Raw genomic sequence first — 19,745 nt, 5'->3', positions numbered from 1 at the left:
TCCTGCGAGAGGCCGTTTTCTGGAGCGCATTGATTAGCATATGGGGAGGGGGGCGCGCGCGACTGGGCAATAGCGCATGCGCACAGGAACTGCGGACTACAGCAAAGGGGTATCCTTGTCTTAATCGGGGAGGTGGGGATCACAAGGGCCAGGACCGTTACCGATCGCCCTCCCCAAACCAAGATAAATATTTACTGATCTCTTATGCTGGCGGACACTATTCCTGCATACAGACCCAGCCCCTACGAATCACACAACCACAACCACGCTGGTCACATCTGGGATGGATGAACAAGAGGCTGTTGGGAGCTGGAGGAGGCATCTGCCCCAGCCTGGGGTTCAGGAAAGCCTTCCAGGGGGCAGTGATCTTTAAGCCAAGGATGAATAGGACCCAGCTAGAATGGGAGTCTTTCTGGCAAAAAGAACTGCAAGGGCAAAGGCCAGATTTAAAAAAAAAAAAATTATGGTTTGATTTAGGAAGTTAAAGCAGCCTGGGACACAGAGTTGGAGCCAGGAAAGGCTCCTACAAGCTGGATGTGATGAAGTGTAGACTTATGCTGAGAGTATAGGAAGCTATCGCAGCATTTCTGGCTTCTGGGAAGAAGTGATATTGTCTTATTCCAACCCCAAACCTTCCCATGGCATCCATTAGAAAAATCCAAACTCCTTGTCTTGGCTTTAGGTCTAGCCCTGCTTATCTTTCTGACCTCACCCATCTCTTTATTCACCCAAACTCCTTATCTTGGCTTTAGGTCTAGCCCTGCTTATCTTTCTGACCTCACCCATCTCTTTATTCACTCCGGTGTAGCTGCACTTCACCTCAATCTCTTTACCATCAAAGGCTTTTGCTTCTCGCTGTTCCCTCTGCAGGAAAATGTTTTTCCTTCCAATCTTTGAATAGCTGCCCTCATGCTCATCATTATCTGGGCCCAGATGTTAATCTGAGAGGCTTTCTGTTTTAAATTAGAACCTCCAGGGTTGTTTAGGGACAATACCGGAGTGGAGGTAAGGTCATGGGTAAAGTAGAATTGGCCTTGAGTTGATAGTTGTCATGGAAGCAGGGGTGATGGGTGCATAGGACTTCATTGTCCTTTTCTACTTCTGTATGTTTGAAGTTTTCCATAACAGGTTAAAATAAAGTAGCACCCACACCCTTTTATTCTGCATTTTATCTTAATAGTATTTATCACAAGTTTCCTTGCATGTCTGTTTTGCTCATGAAAGTTTCATGAGGGTAAGAATGGAGTCACCCTTTTCCACTCTGGGTCCTCAATGCCTAGAAAAGGATCAAGTCTCAGATTAGTGCTAAACTGTTAACACCTGACATTTGCCTGTTTTGTTTACCAGGTATCTCCAGACCTTTGAGCAGTACCTGGTACATAGTAAGGGTTCAATATATTTTTAGAGTCTAAAATTAGAATAATTCATCTAAAACTTGGATGAATAAATGAGGGGCTTGAAATGCCGGGCTAAAGGGCTTTGACTGTTCTACAGGTGATGGCAAGCCAGGAAAGAGTTCTGAGCAGGGCAGGGAAAGGGTGAGATGTGAGTAATTTAAGCTCCCCTGGAGACTGATGTTAGGGAAGGGAGGAAGCCAGGTAGGGATCCAAGCCCTGGGGATGCAGTAGCTCAGTAGTTATTCAAGCTGAAGAGACAAGACTGTGATTTTTTAGCTGAAAGAGTGGTTACGTGTGGGTACTGGCTGGGGGGGTAGGGTAGGAGTGGTCTCTCAGAAGGGTGGAGCTGCCCTTGACCGCCAGCAGCCATCAGATTCATCCTCCCTCCCTCCACCCAACTCCCGGTCAGTTCCCCTCCCAACATGGTGCAGCCCGAGGCAGAGGGACAGACACACAGCCACCCTACACAATTGTTCTCTCCTCAGTTTAATGGTGGTTAGTGGGATTGCCAAACCCTCTTCCCATTCCCCTCCCCGCCCTGTACAAAACGTGTTTTTTTTTTTTTTTAAACAAGAAAAAGAGGGCAAAAGCCAGGAATGGGGGGAGGGGGGAGCAATCTGATCTTTTCATACAGATTTTTGATTTTTTTTAATATATTATATATAAAACCATAGAGACCATAGCACCCCCCGCCCAACTCCTTTCCCCCTCCCTTGGAGGCCTGGAGGAGAGATAGGGAAGGCCCCCCCAGGAGTGGGTGGAAAGAAAGACAAATATGGGTGGGACAGATGGGGAGAGGAGGTGAAGGGAAAGGGAGCCCATTAACCTGGGGAAGAGGGATTGGAGAAAAGGGTTAGGGCTATCTCCCTCACTGCCCCCCCATCAAAGTTACGACACAAAGACACAGAATCCCCGTTTCCATGCCCTCCCCCACCCTTCCCCCACCGTGCAAACATGGCTTTGCAAAGAGGTGCCCAGAGCTCTGTGGAACTCTTACAATGGCTGGCATGGGGTCTGAAAACCCCAAAGAAATCTGTGTTCCCCTGCCCTTCCCCCCCACCTCCCCGCCTTTCCCAGAATCTGACTCCCTCCCCACAAGACCTGGTTTTGAAACCTAGGGGCACTGGCCTTCCCCCAGTTATCTTCCCCCAACCCAATCCCTACTGCCCTCCCTGGACTTTTGGGGTCTGGACCTTTGGTCCCTGCCCCCTGTGGGGCCCAGATCTCTGGGCTCTCCTTCTGGCCCTGGCAGAGTCCCAGGCATCTGACACCCCCATCCCTGCCCAAGCGTCTTGTCTGGGGTGTTAGTGGTGGGGGGAGAAGCCCACCATCCCAGACTCTGGTGAATGTCTTTGCTGGTTCCTTGCAGCCGGCAGTAGGGGAGGGGGTGGACCCCAGCCCAGGCCCAGGCCGCCTAGAGTGGGGGTGGGGTCAGATGAAGAATTCTTCTTTCCTCTTGTGTCCATCGCTGCCATTGAGGAAGGCTTCTCTTGCTTCTCCCTGTTCATCCAAGCCACTGGCTTCGTGGGTCAGATAGGAGCCTGAGGGACCACAGACCCCCAGGCAGAAGGGACATATATGCAGACCCAGAAGTTGGACAGCAGTATACGGAAAGAGGGAGACAGACAAGACAGATACCAGACCGAGGAAGAGGGAGAAACGAAACACACAGAGAGGAAGTCAAGTCCAGGGAAGAGCCAAACAGTGGCAGAGAAAGAGGCAAAAGCAGAATTAGGAAAACTCCAAAAGTCGAGGAATATGTCGGCCCTTATCCTTTTTTGGGGGTGGTATTCCCTTGCTGTGCTCCTAACGAATCCAGCAATGCGGGAGATAAACTATTCACACTCCAGGCCTTAATTCGGCTTCAAATCCCCCCCCCCCCTTTTTAGAATCCAGGGCAGAGAGGCCCGCCCCTTTTGGAATTTGGCTTCAGCTCCCGCTGAAGGGTTTCGAATCCCGAACCCTGGCCCCGCCCCTAGTTATCCTGGCCCCGCCCCTGGTTATCCTGGCTCGGCGCCCGCGCTCTTTCGAATCTGCGCCCTAGACCCCGCCCCTTCCCCAATCCCGCAACCAACCACAGCCCTCGTGAATACAGGCCCTGTCTCCTCCACTCACCTTTCTGCCGTACCGAGCACCAGACCATGCCCACCAGCACGCAAATGATCAGAAAGACCAATAGAGCCAGAATGCCGCCCACGATGGCGTAGGGCACCGACGTCTGAGCCTCCACCACCGCACCGGGGTCTGCCAGACGGACAGGGCACGGGACCCGGCCATCAGAGGAGGGTCCCAACCCCGCCCCACCGCTGCCAAACTCTAAAACCCGTCTGCCCACCACACCTAGCCGCGTTCCTTCAGGAGCCACGCCACTCAAACATTACGGCTACCTGGGGGCCCATTCTCAGGGCTCCACTCTTCTCAGCTGCTCCACTTCCTCTAGAAATGCTTTATTAGTTTATACACGGCCTGACCCCGCCCTTGGCCCCCCACCTCCCCACCCCCGCTCTTCCTCTCCCCCTGCTAGAAGGACCGAAACAGTACAACTCTTTCCTTTAGACTGTTTCTTCCCCCACAGAACCTCAGGTCCACGTCCTTTCCCACCTTGTCTAAAGCCTTCAGGTATTTAAAATGCTGGGTCAGGGCCCAGCCACTTCCAAAATTCCTCCCCCACAGTAACAAGAGCTAAACACAACACTTATGTGCTAGGCACCATTCCACCCGCTTTATATTTAGTCCTCACAACAACCCTATGAAGTAGGTGCTATTGTTTATTTCCACTTGCCCGGTGAGGAAACTAAGGCGCAGACAGACAAGTTACCTGCAGTCAGTGGGACGCTGCAGAGCCCTATTTGAACCCAGACGGTCCGTCTGGCCCCAGAACTACAAGAACTTGGTTGGCAGTTGACCCCCTGAATCATTCTCTGTGCCAAGCGACCCCCTATCCTCCCACTTCAAAGGCCGTTGCAGGTCTGGAGACCCTCCAACCCGGCCTAAGCATTCCCAAGGCCAGGTCCCCGCCATCCCTCACCGTAGACCACGAGCACGTAGAGCGCCCTCGCGTGGCCGTGCTTGTTCGACGTCTCGCAAGTGTAGGTGCCATTATCTGCTGATAACAGGCCGGGCAGCGTAAGTGTCTCCCCCACCGCCTCAGCCCGCTCCGGCAGAGACTCGTTCCCGCGGTTCCAGCGGATCTGGTTTGGCCTAGGCAGGGATAAAGGATAGTGAGCGCGCCTTTTTGACTTCTCAGGAATCTAGACAAGCAACTCCCACCCCAGGGGGACCCCAAAATAAGACAGTCCTTTCTGGCTGTTTCCCTCCCAACCAACAGCCTCGGGCCCAGTTTCCAGGCACCACCAGGGACTCAGGAATCCTAGGCCCACAGCTCCATCTACCTTCAGAATCCAGGAGTCTGGGACTACATAGCCTCCTTCCTTGGACCCAGGAGTTGGAGCCCCAGACCCCTCAGTCGGGCACCAGCCCCCTGTTCACCCAGGTCCCTTCTGCCTGAGATAAAGGTGTTTAGACCCCCAGCCTTCTCTTCAGGACCCAGGAGTCTCGGGCCTCAGGGCTCACCTGGGATTCCCCGTTACAGCACACGTCAGCACCAACGTGTCTCCCTCCCTCACCACTGCCTGGGAGGCATGGATCCGGGCCGTGGGGGAATCTGTGGGCAGAAGTGAGCAGGAAGAGTGGGTATCCGGCTCATCACACAGGGCTGGGGACCCTCCTGATGGTGGGTGGCTGGTGTTGGGGTCCCCCGGGTCCCGGCCTTCTGGGCACTTACACTGCACGTCCAGCACGTACTGCGTCTGCTTGCTGTGTCCGGAGGGCAGCGCCTGGTTCTGCGCCTCGCAGATGATGATACCGCCGTCGTCCTTGCGGTCCACGCGAAACCGCACCGTGCTCGCCACGCTCCACACCTTGCCATTTTCCTGGCGGCTGCTCACTCCTGCCACGCCCCGCGCGGACAGAACAGGTGCAAGATTCTGGCTCTGCCCACCCAGGGGGAGTCCCCCCCCAGGCAATGCCAAAGCAGGCTATTTGCCTAGCTCCGCCCTTTCCCTCACAGGCCTCGCCTCCTGTCTTCCAAACCACGCCCTTCCCCAAACTCAGGCCACAACCCCACATGTGCCTCTTCCCACAGCTCCCCCCCCCCCCCCCCGCTTTCACGCTCATTTAACAATAGATGCGATAGCTGGGTACTCTATCCTCCAAAACCGTCCACATAGAACTCACCACTTAACTAATGTCCTCTAAGCCCCATCCAAGCTATGCCCCTTTAAAAAAAAAAATTCCTGACTCTTCTTCCAATTCTACCCCTAAGAATCCTGCCTTTTCCCCAAGCCCCCACCCTCTTTTAATTTTGACTTATTTCCAGTCTCCATCCTCTTAGAATCCTGATCCTATTCTATTCTATTCCCCTTTACACCAAGCTCCGCCCTCTTAGAATCCACCCCCCACCCCACCCCCCCCCCCCCCGTTCGAGTCCCGCCCGCTTGGAATCTTGGCTTTCTCCCAAGCTCACACCCATAGGACACACCTCCTTCTCAAGCCCCGCCCCCGGGGACACCTGTCTTCTCCAAGCCCCGCCCCCACAAAACCAGCCCCTTTCCTAAGGCCCCCTTCCGGGAACCCCAACTTCTCCTCCCGTCCCGCCCCTGGCCAGCATCCAGCTCCCTGTACCTTTCAGCTCTTTGCGGTCCCGGTACCAGCGTAGGGCCGCGGCCGGGCGGGATCGCGGGACCAGGCAGCTGAGCTCCACCTCGCCGCCCTCCACCGCCTGCTCCCGGACCTCCACCACGGGATTCTCCGGGGCCACTGCCACAAGGAGGGGGGGGTAAGGGGACAGCTGTGGGAGGCACCAATGTGGGCTCAAAGGGAACCAAGATCCCAAGTGGCAGGGGTCAGACGCAGAGACCAGAGGTCAAGAAGGCCATATGTCCTGGCTCCAGATGTCCAGGAGGTTAAAAACAGCCAGAGTTCAGAAGGTCTCAGGCTAAGAGGTAAAAGCAGAGGAGAAAGGAGGATGGGGAGCGTGTTACCCAGTACAGTGAGCGTGGCAATCTGGTGGTGGGTGTCCTCTGTGTACAGCTGGCAGAAGTAGCCCCCCTCATCCTCCAGGCGGGCATCGGAGAGCCGAATCCGCACCCGGCGCGGCGAGAACTCTTCAAGCTGGAAACGCTCGTCCTTCAGAGCTAGAGACCGAGGACAGGAATGGGGTGGATTCCAGGACTCCTGGTCTGGAAAGGCCCCCCTTCCAGGAGCTTAGGGTCTAGCCTTCGGCCCTTTTCTCTAGCTGTATATGTGAATCTGAGGTGCCCACCCATTTACTCCTTTAGGGACCCAGTATGATCCCAGCCCTCCTGCCTGCAGGACAAGGAGTCCAGACCCTCAGCTCTGTTCCCCTTCAGGACCCAGTAGTTGGGGCCCCCAGCCCCTCCCCCTGCAGACCCAGGAGTCCAGGCCCCATGCCTCTCATCCTTCAAAACTCAGGATGATGTTCCCACTACTCACCCCGGGTGCCATTGAAGAAGAGGGTCTGCCGGGCTGGGTTCTGAATGACAACTATGGATCCATCATACTGGTGCAGACGGCAGGTGATCTCAGCCACCCCACCCTCAGCCACTGTCACATTCTCTGTCTGTACTTCCTGTCCCGCCCCTGGATCAGAAGACAGAGAGACAGGTTTGGTTAGCCCTCAACCCATTCCTTGAGGGCTGCAAGTGAACCTTTTCTTTGTCTCTCTGCTCCTCTCCCATCCAAACCTCCAATCCCTCTGCTTCCCCCCTCATTCAGTTCATTAAACCTAATTATTTCCTGTAGGTGGGCTGGAGTCTGGGAGATAGCGAAAACCTGCTCCCTGCTCTGAGGCGCTGTAGTCAAGATTCAGTGGTATGTGCTCTAATGGGGGAATCACAGGGCACACCAGCAGCCAAGAGGAAGGAGAAACTAGGACTGCCTAGGCAGGCAGTAGTCAGAGAAGGCTTCTGGGAGGAGGCTATGTTGGATCTGTGTTGTAAAGAGTGAGCAGGAACTCAGGTGTGGGAGACGGGTGTGTGTTCACCAAGTCCCATTTTCACACCCAGGCACATGTAATTTATTTGCAAAGATGGCCAAAATATTCTTCCCAGCCTTGAACTTGCCCTTCGCAGGTTGACTTTGACGCTGTTCCCATTTAGGAGGCACTGCACCCTCAGATCTGGGCAGGCTCTGTGATTAGCTTTGACCAATAGAAATAGCAAAAAGTCATGTACAAGTTCTGGGTCTAGGGCTTAAGAGATCTTGCAGCATCTGCTCCTGCCCTTTTGCTGCCCCCAGAGTCATGAGGAAATAAAACAGTTGTTCGAAGCCACTAAATTTCGAGGAATCTGTTACATGGTAAAAGTTAACTGATAAAACACACAATTAGGCTACACATTCCAGCATGGGCAGGGCCATGTGACTGTTACAGATGTAGGTAGAGGAGAGAAACACCTCTGCCCAACCTGGCTTATCCCTCTCAAAGCCCTTCATGTTGGTCAAAGGAGAAGCCTCCAAGGACCCTAAGGTGGGCAGGATCAGAAGCTGGAAGGAGCCTGAGACCCCGATAGTTCTTGCCCATACCTGCAGATGACTGTGACATAAGCAAGAAATATTTTGTTGTTAAGCCATTGAAATTCCAGGACTGTTACAGCAGTTCACCCACTTTGACTAATCCATCAGAGGAACAAGGTGGAGGATGAAAAAGGGGGTGCTTCCAGCAAAGAAAACAGCCTATGGAAAAGCTGAAAGCCAAGACTAATCATCACCATCATCATATCATTATTATCTTCAAAATAACAAAATAACAGGCCTCGTGCTAGGGGCGTTACCTATATAATTTCCATCTAATCACAATATCTGTATAAGGTAAGTACAATTACCTATCCCCATTTTTTTTTCAATCCCCATTTTATAGGTGAGAAAAACTAAGGCCCAGAAAGATGAAATGACTTGCCCAAGGTCACAGCCCGAGAGTGGCAGAGCCGGGATCTGCAGCTCTGATTCCATGTCCTGGATCTGCATGCACCCTCAGCTGTCTGGGTGAAGTGTGCAGCATTGGTGAGGGATTGTGGGGGCAGGCTGATCATTATTATGTGGCAAACACTTGCAAAGGGCCTCGAATGCTGAGCTAGATCAGCTTTTATCCAGAAGGCCAGAGGAGGTTTGAACTAGGAAAGTGCCATTATCAGATCTGGTTATTTATCTTTACATGATGGATAACTATCTCTTCATGACTCTTTCATTCCATCTCAGGGTCTTTCATTCGTTCAAGTATTTTCTGAGCAACTGGTAGGTTTTCATGGGCTGGATGCCCAGAGATGAGTCAGATGGGGTCCTTACTCTGGAAGCCTTTCTAGATTTATGGGGAGGTAGATACAAATCACTCTAATATTCCATCAAAAGTTTTACATTCCCTGTAAGAGGGATAGCTGACCTGACTTGGAGGCTGAAGGGTAGGAAAAATTAATTCAGACGGGTAGAGGTAGAGACTGCTGGCTGCCTGCCCCAACATCTGTTCTTCCCTTTCTCCTCAGTGAAAAAATCCTGAAGGTATTTTAGTATTGCCCTGTGTCCAGCTGAAAGAGATATTTCCCAGCCTCCTTTGCAGCTAGTTGAGGCCTTGTAATCAAGTTTTATTCAATCAGATGTAAGCAAAGTGTCACGTGCTAATTTTGGGAGGACTTCTTAAAGAAAAAAGACAAGTCCTTTTTCCAGCAGGTCACTTTCGTAGTGTCTGGAATTAGGATGGGATGGCTGGAGTTCTGACAGCCATCGTGGACCATGAGGGCATAGGGTTGGTGGGACAAAGAACTGGGACTCTGGTGCCTGGATCTCTGGTGATGTCAAGGAACTGCCATAACAGTCCTTTTATTTCTGGACTTCTTTTATGTGTGGGTAATTAATTACTTTGGGTAATTAAGCCATGATTTGGGGTTTATCCTGGAATATCAAATTTAACGCATCCAACCTAAAACCTATTGGTCTCTTAATCCTCGCCCCAAACCTCTTCTTCCACAAGTTTTATCAATCTCAGTAAATGTCACAACCATCCAACCATTCTTGGTTGCTCCAGGAATCATCCAAATTTTCTCCCTTTCCCAACATCTATTCCATCAGCAAGATCTGTCCCTTCTACTGCCAAAACATATCCCATATCTATTCACCTTTGTCCGCCTCCCCTACCATCATCCTAGTCCAGTGACATCATCTTCACCTGCAATCTTCAAGAACCTGCTCGCAGGTCTCTGCGTCCATGCCTGCCTCCCTCCAGGCCATTCTCCACATAGCAGCCAGATAGATTTTTCAAAGGGGTCAATTAGATCAGCCACTCCTCTGCTTGAAACCCTCTGAGGGCTGCCCATTACACTTAGGACAGAATCCACACTCCTTCCTCTGGCCTTTAAGGGGCTAAGGGGCCTGACCCCTGCCCACCACTCCAGCCACAGCTCCGACCACTCGCCTATTGCTCACGTCACTCCAGGCTCACTGACCTCAATGTCTGTCAAACACTGCCGAGCTTTTTCCCACCTCAGGGCCTTTGCATTTGTTCTTCCCTGTGTCTGGAATGTTCTTCCCAGGGCTGCCTCCTGTTCTTATTTGGATCTTTGCTCACATGGACACCTCCTCAGAGAGGCCACCCCTCATCCCCTACCATCAGCCTCTTCACCTCCAGAACATTTTCTGTTTCATCACCAGTGTTTTCTTTCCTCTGTGGAAACGTCACAGAAATTATCTGATTAATTTGCTTACTTGTTTATTGTCTATTTGTCCCCCATCACTAGAATATATGCTCCATGAAGACAGGATGTAACCTGTTGGGTTTATCACTGCACCCCTAGTGCCTAGAAGCCTGCCTGGTACTCAGCAAGTGTCTGAGGAGCTGGCTGAAGGAATCGTGTGTCAGGCAGGATCTTGTTTCCTCTCCCAGGGACTTTATAAAGGACAGCATTATTCTTATCTTACACACCTGGGTGTGATCCCAGATGGATCACTTGCCATCTGTGTGACCTTGGGCAAATGCCCTAACCTTTCCAAGCCTCTATTACCCCATCTGTAAAATGGGGATGATGCCAGTGCCTACCTCACAGGGATTATCCCAGTGCCTGAAGCCCAGGGAGCCAGCCCTCTTTATGAGGTTGTTATTATAACCTCCAGAAACACGTCCATGCATGTGGAAACTGGCCTGCACATTCTGGCGCTTTAAAAAACATCTTGAAGTCTATCCATGGATCTTGGACTTCAGGGACTAGGCTAATGCCAGACCCCCCATTTTACAGATGTGGAGAATGAGGCTCAGGGGTCCTAGGGCAAGTCAGTGACAGAAACTCATGATCTTCTGGGAGCCATCAGGACCTCTGGATCTGCCCCCCAAAACCTGTCGCCTGCTGTCTGCTTGAGGGTGCACATGGGGTGAGGGGTGGGGGGCTTTTGTCCTATTCCCTTCCCCTCCTGAGGAGTCAGTAACCAACAGTGAATGTGCCTGGAATATTAATGTCCCAGGAGCTTTTGTTTCAGGGTTGGGGGTGGTGGGAGCAGAACTTTCTGGTCAGAGAGGGGCTGAGCTTTTGGGACTGGGGCACTGGCCCTTTAAACCCTGTTGACAGCTTGGAGTCATCATGGGGATGGTGCCTGGAAAAAAAGGGACTGGGAAAGAGAAGCTGAGCAAGTGATATTTAGAGACCTAGGAAGCCAGGCCCCTCCTCCCATAGATCCAGGCATCCAGCCCCCAACTGCCTCCTTTCTCAGGTGCCAGCAGTCCAGGCCCCAGGCCCCTCCTCCTTCAAAACCCAGGATTCTGCCCACCTGTGACTTCTCCGTCCCTTAGACCAGGTGCCAGGAATCTAGCATCCAGGACCCAGAATTCCAGGCCCCCAGCCCCCTGCTCCATCAGGACCCAGTAGACTGGGACCCCAGCATCCTCCTCCATCCAAACCCAGGAGTCAGAGCCCCCAGGCTTCTCCCCACCCAGATCCAGGAGTCTGAGCCTCCAGCCCCCTCCTCCTTCAGGACCCAGGAGCCAGGGGTTCAGGATACACAGCTGATGGATGTTTCCACGGAGACTTGGCGGGATGGGGGGAACACTTCCTGGGTCCTGAGTCAGCGAATACCCACGAGAGTCTCAAGGTCACGGTTCCGGGAAGGTCACAGCCACCCCCTCCATAACTGCTTCCCCGGGGGCTTGTGGCATCATGCCTCCTTCCTCCCCTAGGGAGGTGGTACATCCCTGAGTCCTGACCGAACCCCCCTCAGCCCCCCATCAATGGCGGAGTCCTAACATCCTCACACAAAGCATCAATTCTTCCCCAGCTCAGCCTTGTGAAGGCGCCTGTATTCGCAGGACCTAGGCGTCAGGGTCCCAGCCCCTCCTCCCTCGGAAACCTGGAGTGGGACCCCCAGCCCCTTCCTCTCTCAGGACCCAGGCGTCAGTTCCCCCTCCCTTCCTTCCTCAGGACCTAGTGGTATGGACCTCCACCCCCTCCTCCCTCAGACCCAGGGGTCCAGGCCCCAGCCCCCTCCTCCCTCAGACCTGAGAGTCTGGGACCCCAGATCCCTCTTCCTCAGATCCAGGAGTCCAGGCCCCCAGCCCCCTCCTCTCCTGGAAACTTTTGACTCTAGGCCACAGCCCTCAACTGCCAGAACAGCCCCCCAGCCCTTTGCCCCCTCCTATGTGAGGACTGGGGCATCAGGTGGGGGCGTGGGGGTGAGTCAGCAGCCTCACATACAAAGTACCCCCTGTGGTCCCACGTTCCTGGGATATTCGGAACTCCCTGGATTCCGGGCCTCAGGCCCATCCAGGGGTGGGAGAGTCCCCTGGAGGTTCCCCCTGGGTGTGGGGTCAGGGAAGAATGCCTGCTCCAGGAAGGGTGCAAGCCTGCACTGAGCGCTCACTGTCCGATTCTCCACCCCCAGGGCCCTCTCTTCACCCCCTTCCCCCACTGGGTATGTGTGGAAGGGCCTGGAGCCTGGTTGCCCAGGGGCCTATGGGCCTGGGGTCTGCACAGCCGGGAGCCAATGGGTGCTTGGGTCCTGGTGCCACAGGCCATTGGACACTGGCGGGTCTGACTGTCTCCAGGTCCCCCCACCCCCCAAGAGAGAAAGCTGTCTTTGTGTTCCCCAAGACGGGGACAGGCCAGGCTCGCACGACATTAACCCACCCCAGGCCCCAGCCCTGCTGAGCCTAAGGTCTTGGAATCCATTGCGGAACTTGACCCCCACCCCCAGGCTCTGGGGACTTGGGCGTTGGTCCGGCTCATGGGTGGGTGGGGGTCAGTGATGGAAGCCTCCTGAACCTATTCCCTGGGGTGACTCACAATGGGGGGTGGCCCCCTGGTCTCAGAGCGTCTGGTCAGAACTTCAGCTGGGCAAAGTGAGTCACTCTGGGAGGGAAACATTTTTCGGGATCAACAACCACCCCCTCCATAAGGCCCCCCAATTCTTGACAGCTGCTCTATTCTTCCTTTGTATCTGTGTATCTGTTTCCTCTGCTCCTTTCTGTCCCACCCAGCTTCTGGCCAGTGGGTCTCCGCTTCCGCCTGTGTTCATCTCTGGGACCTCTGGGCAGTCAGTCAGCCTCTTGCTCCCTCTCCCACCCCCATCCCCTGCACCCTGGTCCTTCTTTCTTGTGGCATATATCTCATCACCCTCTTCTGGCCTTCCCGGCACAGGAGTGCCTTCTGGAAAGAGGTTGTAAGTTTCTGAAAGACTGCAAGTGGACCCCATCTCCCATCTGCAGCCCTGCTGACTAGGCGAGGTGAGAGAATAAGAGAGTGGCCAAGAAGGAACCATGGGGACCACTGATAACCCTAAAATCTGGTGGCCAAGGCCATTCAGGGATATCCAGAGGAAAGGAAAGCTGACAAGGCCCTCGGAGACCTTGGACCCCATCCGGACAGAGCGGGAAAGTGAGGCTCAAAGACAGGCAGGGGGCGGCACAAAAGTATACAAGAGAGGCCTGGCAAGGCTGGGACCCAGTTCCTTAGCTCTCAGCCGAGTGCTTCCCAAGACACCTGGCTCTCTCCCAACTTGTAAAGCCCCACACCATGTAATTTAGAGAAAGTTTACAGAGAGGATTAAGGTACTGGGAAGCAGTGACTTTAGAATCAAACAAGGGACAGGGCTGTGGGGTACTGGAGAAAGGATTCTTGAACTGGGTTGGTGGTCATCTCAGGCGAGATACTGTTGCTGAGAAACCAAAGTGCTACGATTCTAAGCTGTCAAGATTCAAGAACTCCAAGAGGTCAAGACTTTGGAATTCTGAAGAGCAAGAGATGCTAAAATGCTAAGGGCTGTCTAGGTTCTAGAATTTTAAAGGTGTCAGGATTCTAGTATCCTGAAGAGATTAAGGTTCTAAAATACCCTCAGGTTTTTTGATTACTGGATTCATTGGTTCCAAAATTCTATAAGCCTGATTTTCAGGACCCCCCCCCCCCAAAACACACACACACACACACACCAAAAAACTAAATAAAGAAAAATAAATATCAATGGAAATGTAGCTAAAGCACCAGAATTCTCATCTAGGATATTGTGGTAATGACAAAAGTTCTGAAGTGATTGTCGAAGACCATAGGGGAAAGAAAGGTGGAGGATGAGAGGGCAGCTTTGCCCCTTGCCTTGTCCTGAGGAGAGGAAGGCTCTGCCCCTCACCTTCAAACCCTGGAGTGGGTAAAGTGTAACTGCACCCAGCTTGCCAGAAACGCTCACTTCAGGGGGTGAACACACACAAACGTCTGTCCCTTTCAGGTCATTGAGCTCAACATCCTCGCTTTACAGAAAGGGAAACTGAGGCCCAGAGAGAGAAAGATGCTTGCCCTGGGCTGCTGTGGAAAATGACATGGGCCAGGATTCAAACCCAGGCCCCCAGCCCTGTGCCACCTGACTACACTCCTCTTCCAAAGCTACGGAACATCCAGCCCTCCTGCCCTTGCCGAGCCACCTCCCAATCAGCTATTCCTCCAAGAGAGGCTTTACCCACCAGAAGGAGGTGATCCGTGGTAGGTTCAAGGCACACACGGCGTCAGAGTGTGAGTGTGTAGGTGACATTTCCTGACCTTGTCCCCAGGCTCAGGGTCACCCTATCTAGGGGGGCCAACAGCTTCTCACAGTGTGTGCTAAGCATAGCGGATGGCTCCCTGGATGCCTGGTTCTGGAGGGGTGGTGGTTCCCTGTAAGTAGTGGCCTGGGTGTGTGAACGGGTGGGGAGGGGCAGGGTTTGGTTGGCATTTGCTGAGTCCACGTGTGTGGCCACATGCCAGCTTCCCCATTCCCACAGACACACAGACGTTTCCCCCAGGGCCCTCTCCAAGTCCTCTCCACAGGCACAGAGGGATAGAGGGATGGAGGGAATGAAGGATGGGGAGGAGAGATCATGGGATGGAGGTTGTAAGGAGAGAGGAGGCAGAAAGACAAGGACGGGGAGACAGTGGGACAGACAGAGGGGGACAGAAGAGACTAGAGAGGGTGACACAGAGACGGGGGATGGGGCAGATGAGGGACAGGGAGAAAGGGACAGGGAGGGAGAATGGGGGCAGAGGGGGGGGGCAAAAATACAGGGGACAGAGAAGGAGGAATGGAGAGGGTGACGGGGGGCAGAGTGACCCAGTAAAAAGGCACAGAGACCAGGGGACAAAAACAGGGTAGAGAAATGGGGGACAAGGAGGCAGGCAGGAAGGGGACTAGAGAGAGGGAGGATCAGGACTTCGAGACTGAGGGACAGAGGACAAGGGTAGGGAGACAAGGAGAGAGGCAGAGGGACCCAGAGACGGTGGACAGAGGGTCGCAGAGACCGGACAGCAGGACAGCAGGACCGGCCCCGGGAAGGCAGGCTTGGGGTAGGGAGAGGGGGTCTCGGGCTCTTTGTCCCCGCTGGAATCGGGGCCTGTGCAGGGTGGGGGGGCTGCGGCACGGCGGCCCGGGCCCGCGCCCCCTCCCGCGCTCGCGACTCCCGGCCCGCGCTGCGCTTTGTCCCGGGGAGGGGGCCCGGCCGGGCCCCGCGCGCATTGTTCGGCCTCTGCGGCCCCGCGACCGCCAGGCTGTCCCCGCGGCGCAACCCCCCGCCCCGGCCCGGCCGGCCGGCCCCGGCCCCCGACCTTACCTGGCCCCGCCGCGGCCGCCCACAGCAGCAGCAGCGGCCACTGGAAGCGCCGGGCCCGGCCCATGGTGGTGCCGCCGCCGCCGCCGCCGCTCGCTCCCGGCCCGGCACCTGCACCGCCCGCGCCGCCCGCCCCGCCCCGCCCCGCGCCCCGCCCCCTGCCCGCCCGGGGGCGGGGCGTGGAGACCGGGGCGGGGCCGCCAGGCCGGAGCGGAGTGGGGGGAGGAGGGGGCGAGGCCGCAAGACAATGGGGAGGGGGGAGAGGGGTCGCGACCAGAGGCGCCGCCGGCGCGGGCGCGGGGAGGCGCGGGTGGGAGCCGGGGGCGTGTGGGCGAGGGCGCGGGTGGGAAAGGGCGAGAGTGAGGGGTGAGGGTGTTGCGTGAGGGTGAAGGTGGGTGTGTGAGGGTGACAGCCCCGTGTGAAAGTGTCCGCCTGCTGCGGGTGAGTGTGGAGGCGTTGTTGGAAGGGTGCGGGAAGGCGCCGGTGAGGAGGGACGGGTGTGGGTGGTGTGTGAGAGGGCGAGAGAGTGAGGGGAGGTAGCTGTGCCAGGGGGTGAGGGTGCCGGCCTTTGCTTGCTGGGGTGCAGGTGAGTGTGAGGGGAGTGTTATATGGGGCTGTGCGTGTGAGGGGAAAGGGGAGCCTGAAGGTGACTGTGGACAGTGAGAGGCTGAGCTGAGCCCCGCTGCCAGGGCTGGCGGTGGCCCGTGGGCTTGGCAGCTTCTGGATCTCCCAGGGTAGGGTCCCCCGGGGCTCGGGCCTGGGGAGAGCCCAGGCCTCAACCTCCCTCCTGCCTTGACCGGGAACCCCGTGTTTCTGCATCAGTCCCGGGAGGGTCCTACCCCCTGCCCACCCCACGAAAGTGAACCTGCGCCCCAGGGAGGGAGAGGGCTCCTGGGGCTGCCTCCCAGGCCCAGCATCCTAGCTCCCCACTCTGTACCCCTGCTCTTCCTGCCCCGGTCTCTTGGAGCATCCCTGTGTCTCTCTGTCCCCACCTCTCTGCCTTTCCAGATTCCTTCCCATCATTGTGTTGTCTCAACCCTTCAGAACTTCACCTTCTTCCTCCTGGAAAGGGGCTCTCCTTGAGCCCACTTCTGTGGGATCCTGGAGACTTGGTGTAGATTATCACCCATAGGACCCAGGAAGAGTGATGAGAAACCATGGAAGCTAGGAGGACTCAACCTCCCCCATGCCCATTTGACAATCAGGTAAACTGAGATCCAGAGCCAATTATGAAATCCTTGCTCTTTATCTCCATCACTACTAAAAACTTCTCCATCCAGGCCCACCAAGAGACTTCAGTTTCTAGGACCCTTTCTGTCCTCAGTGCCCAGCCTCCCAGCATCCTCTCTGTCCCCAGGATCAAAGTTCCCACCAGTCCCCGTATGCTCTGGGCCACAGCTCCTACCGACTCCTTTTCTTTTCAATTCTGTTTTCCCTTCTGTAAACTGGGTAGAGGTGGTCAGGCTGGACACCTCTAATTCTCCTGCCAGGGCTCACATTTTGTGAGTTAGAATAAGTAGGAGAGGGATATTTGATCTGAATTTGGGATGCTGGTTCAGTGGGTATTTCATAGTTGTCTTTCCCCCCAAGAACCTGTCAGACCCTGGCTCAGGGCCCCAGCGGACCTCTCCTGCCCAAGCCGTGAGGTGTCCTGGGAGATGTTGGTTCTCATCTGTCACCTTTAGGTCCCATCCTTTCTTCCACCTGAGGGCTCCACAAGAGTGGCAGCACTTTCCCCATCCTATTCCAGGATAGTCTGTCTAGTAGGATTTTAGTGCAAGTGACAGCAAATCCAACCCAAATTGGCTTAAGAGAAAGAGAACTGGTTCACATAACAAAACGTTCTGGGGAAGGGCTGACTTAGGCATGGTCGGTTCATCTCTCATCCTGAGGTTGGCTCCCCTTCATGTTGCAAGATGACTGGCAAAAACTCCTGGGACCACACTTCTTCACATCTGGGGATAGGCGGGGAGAGAAGAAGACAGACCAAAAGAGATAGACTGAGAGAGGCTGAGAGAGGTAAGAGACTTAAGAAACTACTTCAGCTGTGGGAAACATGTTTTCCCCAGAAATGTGGCAAACTTTTCCTTGTGTCTCATTGGCCCAAATGGTGCCATATGCCTATCCCTGCACCAATGACTGTGATCAGGAGGTGGGGTTATGCTAATTAGATTAGGTTTGAGCCACAAGCTCCACCCCTAGGGTCAGAGGAAGGAATGGATGCTGGGGAGACAGTTGCTATGCCCACTGTTTTGGAGAAAGAGGCAGGGCCCCAAAAGGTATATAGGCTACCAACATGAGATGATCATTCTAATTTGGAGGTAAGTGTCCCTTGATATATATATATATATTTTTTAAAGAGACCCAAGCAGGAGATGGCCCCTTTGCTATTGCCTCTGGATGTGGGTGTGATGTCTGGAACTACAGCATCCACCTTGAAGCCATGAAGTAGACAAGCCTGAGTGGGCCCTTTCAGACATGGTGGAACTATTGAGTTAGTCAACCCAGGAACTGCCCTGACTCATTGTCTCTCATTATATGACATAATTGATTTCCTTTTTGTTACAAACCTCTTGAGCTGGGTGTCCTGTAACATGCAGCCTGGGCCACCATCTAACCATGATTCACATAGAATACCTGGAGGCAGCCCTGCTTGCAGATTAAAACATTCCAAGCAACACTGTTTTCCTTTTCAGCTGCCCACCCCCCATCCTTGTGGTAGGAACTCTCTTACGGTGTCTTTTTTCCCAGCTCTGGCTGAGTGGGCTGCAAACCGTGAGAACTGTGGGAGCTGTGGATGGTTGTGTATGCGGTGGCTTTAATGGAACTTCCCTGGCCATAGCAGAGGGTTCATAGGCAGTTTCCTAACCCAAACTGGACCCCATCAGAATCTCTCAGCTAAAATTTGAGAACTGGGATTCAAACCTTTCTTTGTATTTGAAATCTCAGTGGGCATATTTGTGGGATGCAGAGGAAGATAGTCTGTGGAGATACAGAAAAATAAAGTGGAAGCTCAGAAGGGAAACCATAGGGAGAGAAAGAAGTACAGAGAGAGAGAGAGAGAGAGAGAGAGAGGGATCCTGAAAGATACAGAGTCTGCAAGATGGGGAGAAACCCTTTTCAGTTCTGTTTCCTGTTTCTGCTGAGGTTGGAGCCCTAGCTCTCACCTGGATTCTAAACTTCCAATAAGGTGACTGTTTTTGCTGAGGTCAGCTTAAACAGATTTTATTTCTTGCAACGTAGATCCCTGAACAAAAACTTGGGAGCCATAAACGATGAGGTACTCGTCACAAGCCCTGGTGTAGAACATCAAGGGAAATGTCTTCCTAACCTCAGTGTCTGCTGTAGAGACCATGGGATGTGTAATCCTAGCCTCCCATCTCCGCCATGGGGTGTCATGGGAGACACAGTCTTGGCTTCATTCCCTGCTGTGAGGAATCATGGGAAATGTATTCCTAACTTCAGTAATTGATGTGGGAACTCATGGGAGATACTTCCCAGGCCTCATTCCTTGCTGTAGACCATCATGGGGGATATATAATTCTAGCCTCCAATCTCTGTGTAGGAAATCATGGGAAATGTGACACTACCCTCCATTTTAACTAGGGAGCATCTCAGAAAATGTGATCTTAACCTCACCTCTGCTGTAGGGCATCATGGGAGATATAGTCGTGGCCCAATTTTTGTTTTAGCAGAAGGGGTAGTCTTTCCTTCCTTGCCCCCTTTCTTTCTTCATCACCTGCTGTGTTCCATGCACTATTCTAGTTACTGGGAATAGAGCAGTGAGCACTCAAAAGGCTCTGTCCTCCACTGAGATTATAGTGGGGCCAGTCGGCGAAAAGCAAACAGAATAACTGTTCCAGTTAACCACCACTGCATAACAAAATACCCCAAAATTTAGTGACATAAAACCACAACCAATCTGTTAATGCCCACAGTTCTGTGAGTCAGATTGGTGTGTTTCTGCTTCACAATGGACTGGAGCCCAAAAGGGGCTGGCTTGAACAAGCAGAGATGGAAGGGAGGGTTCACCTGGGCCCACATAGCCAAGCCTTGGGTCTGGCTGTTGGCTGGGTTCCCCAGATCTTCTCTACGTCACAGCTGCTGGAGCTGCACTGTCCGAGATGGATCCTTCATTCGCTAGCCTGGCACCCAGGCCAAGATGGCTGGGCAGACCGGGAACTCTCTCTATATGGTGTCCGAACACGACTTGCTTGAGCTTCCTACCCAGCAGT

At 54.0% G+C, this 19,745-nt stretch overlaps 1 protein-coding gene across 1 annotated transcript; it reads right to left on the bottom strand.

Annotated features, from left to right (window-relative positions):
• Window positions 1-1,866: 1,866 nt before the first annotated feature.
• Window positions 1,867-15,630, bottom strand: CADM4 (cell adhesion molecule 4). Its single transcript, XM_037820658.1, has 9 exons — window positions 15,514-15,630; window positions 6,912-7,058; window positions 6,440-6,592; window positions 6,081-6,215; window positions 5,182-5,346; window positions 4,971-5,061; window positions 4,426-4,598; window positions 3,513-3,641; window positions 1,867-2,938 (listed from the first exon to the last, which is right to left on the bottom strand). Exons 1-9 carry the CDS (start codon window positions 15,575-15,577, stop codon window positions 2,829-2,831), a joined length of 1,167 nt encoding a protein of 388 aa, XP_037676586.1. The 5' UTR covers window positions 15,578-15,630; the 3' UTR covers window positions 1,867-2,828.
• Between the last annotated feature and the right edge of the window lie 4,115 nt (window positions 15,631-19,745).

Source organism: Choloepus didactylus, chromosome 27 (genome assembly GCF_015220235.1).
Source record: "Choloepus didactylus isolate mChoDid1 chromosome 27, mChoDid1.pri, whole genome shotgun sequence".
Taxonomy (NCBI): Eukaryota; Metazoa; Chordata; class Mammalia; order Pilosa; family Megalonychidae; genus Choloepus; species Choloepus didactylus.
The sequence above is the reverse complement of the archived record's forward strand: the minus strand, read 5'-3'. Positions and strand labels throughout refer to the sequence as shown.

What these genes read in the sequence shown, in the direction of transcription:
- CADM4 (XM_037820658.1), bottom strand. Translation starts at nt 15,577, where the DNA reads ATGGGCCGGGCCCGGCGCTTCCAGTGGCCGCTGCTGCTGCTGTGGGCG. An exon ending in CTTCTTCAATGGCACCCGGG is followed by an intron (nt 6,593 to 6,911) that starts GTGAGTAGTGGG and finishes CTCGGTCTCTAG; the next exon opens with CTCTGAAGGACGAGCGTTTC. An exon ending in GTGCTCGGTACGGCAGAAAG is followed by an intron (nt 2,939 to 3,512) that starts GTGAGTGGAGGA and finishes GTGGTCCCTCAG; the next exon opens with GCTCCTATCTGACCCACGAA.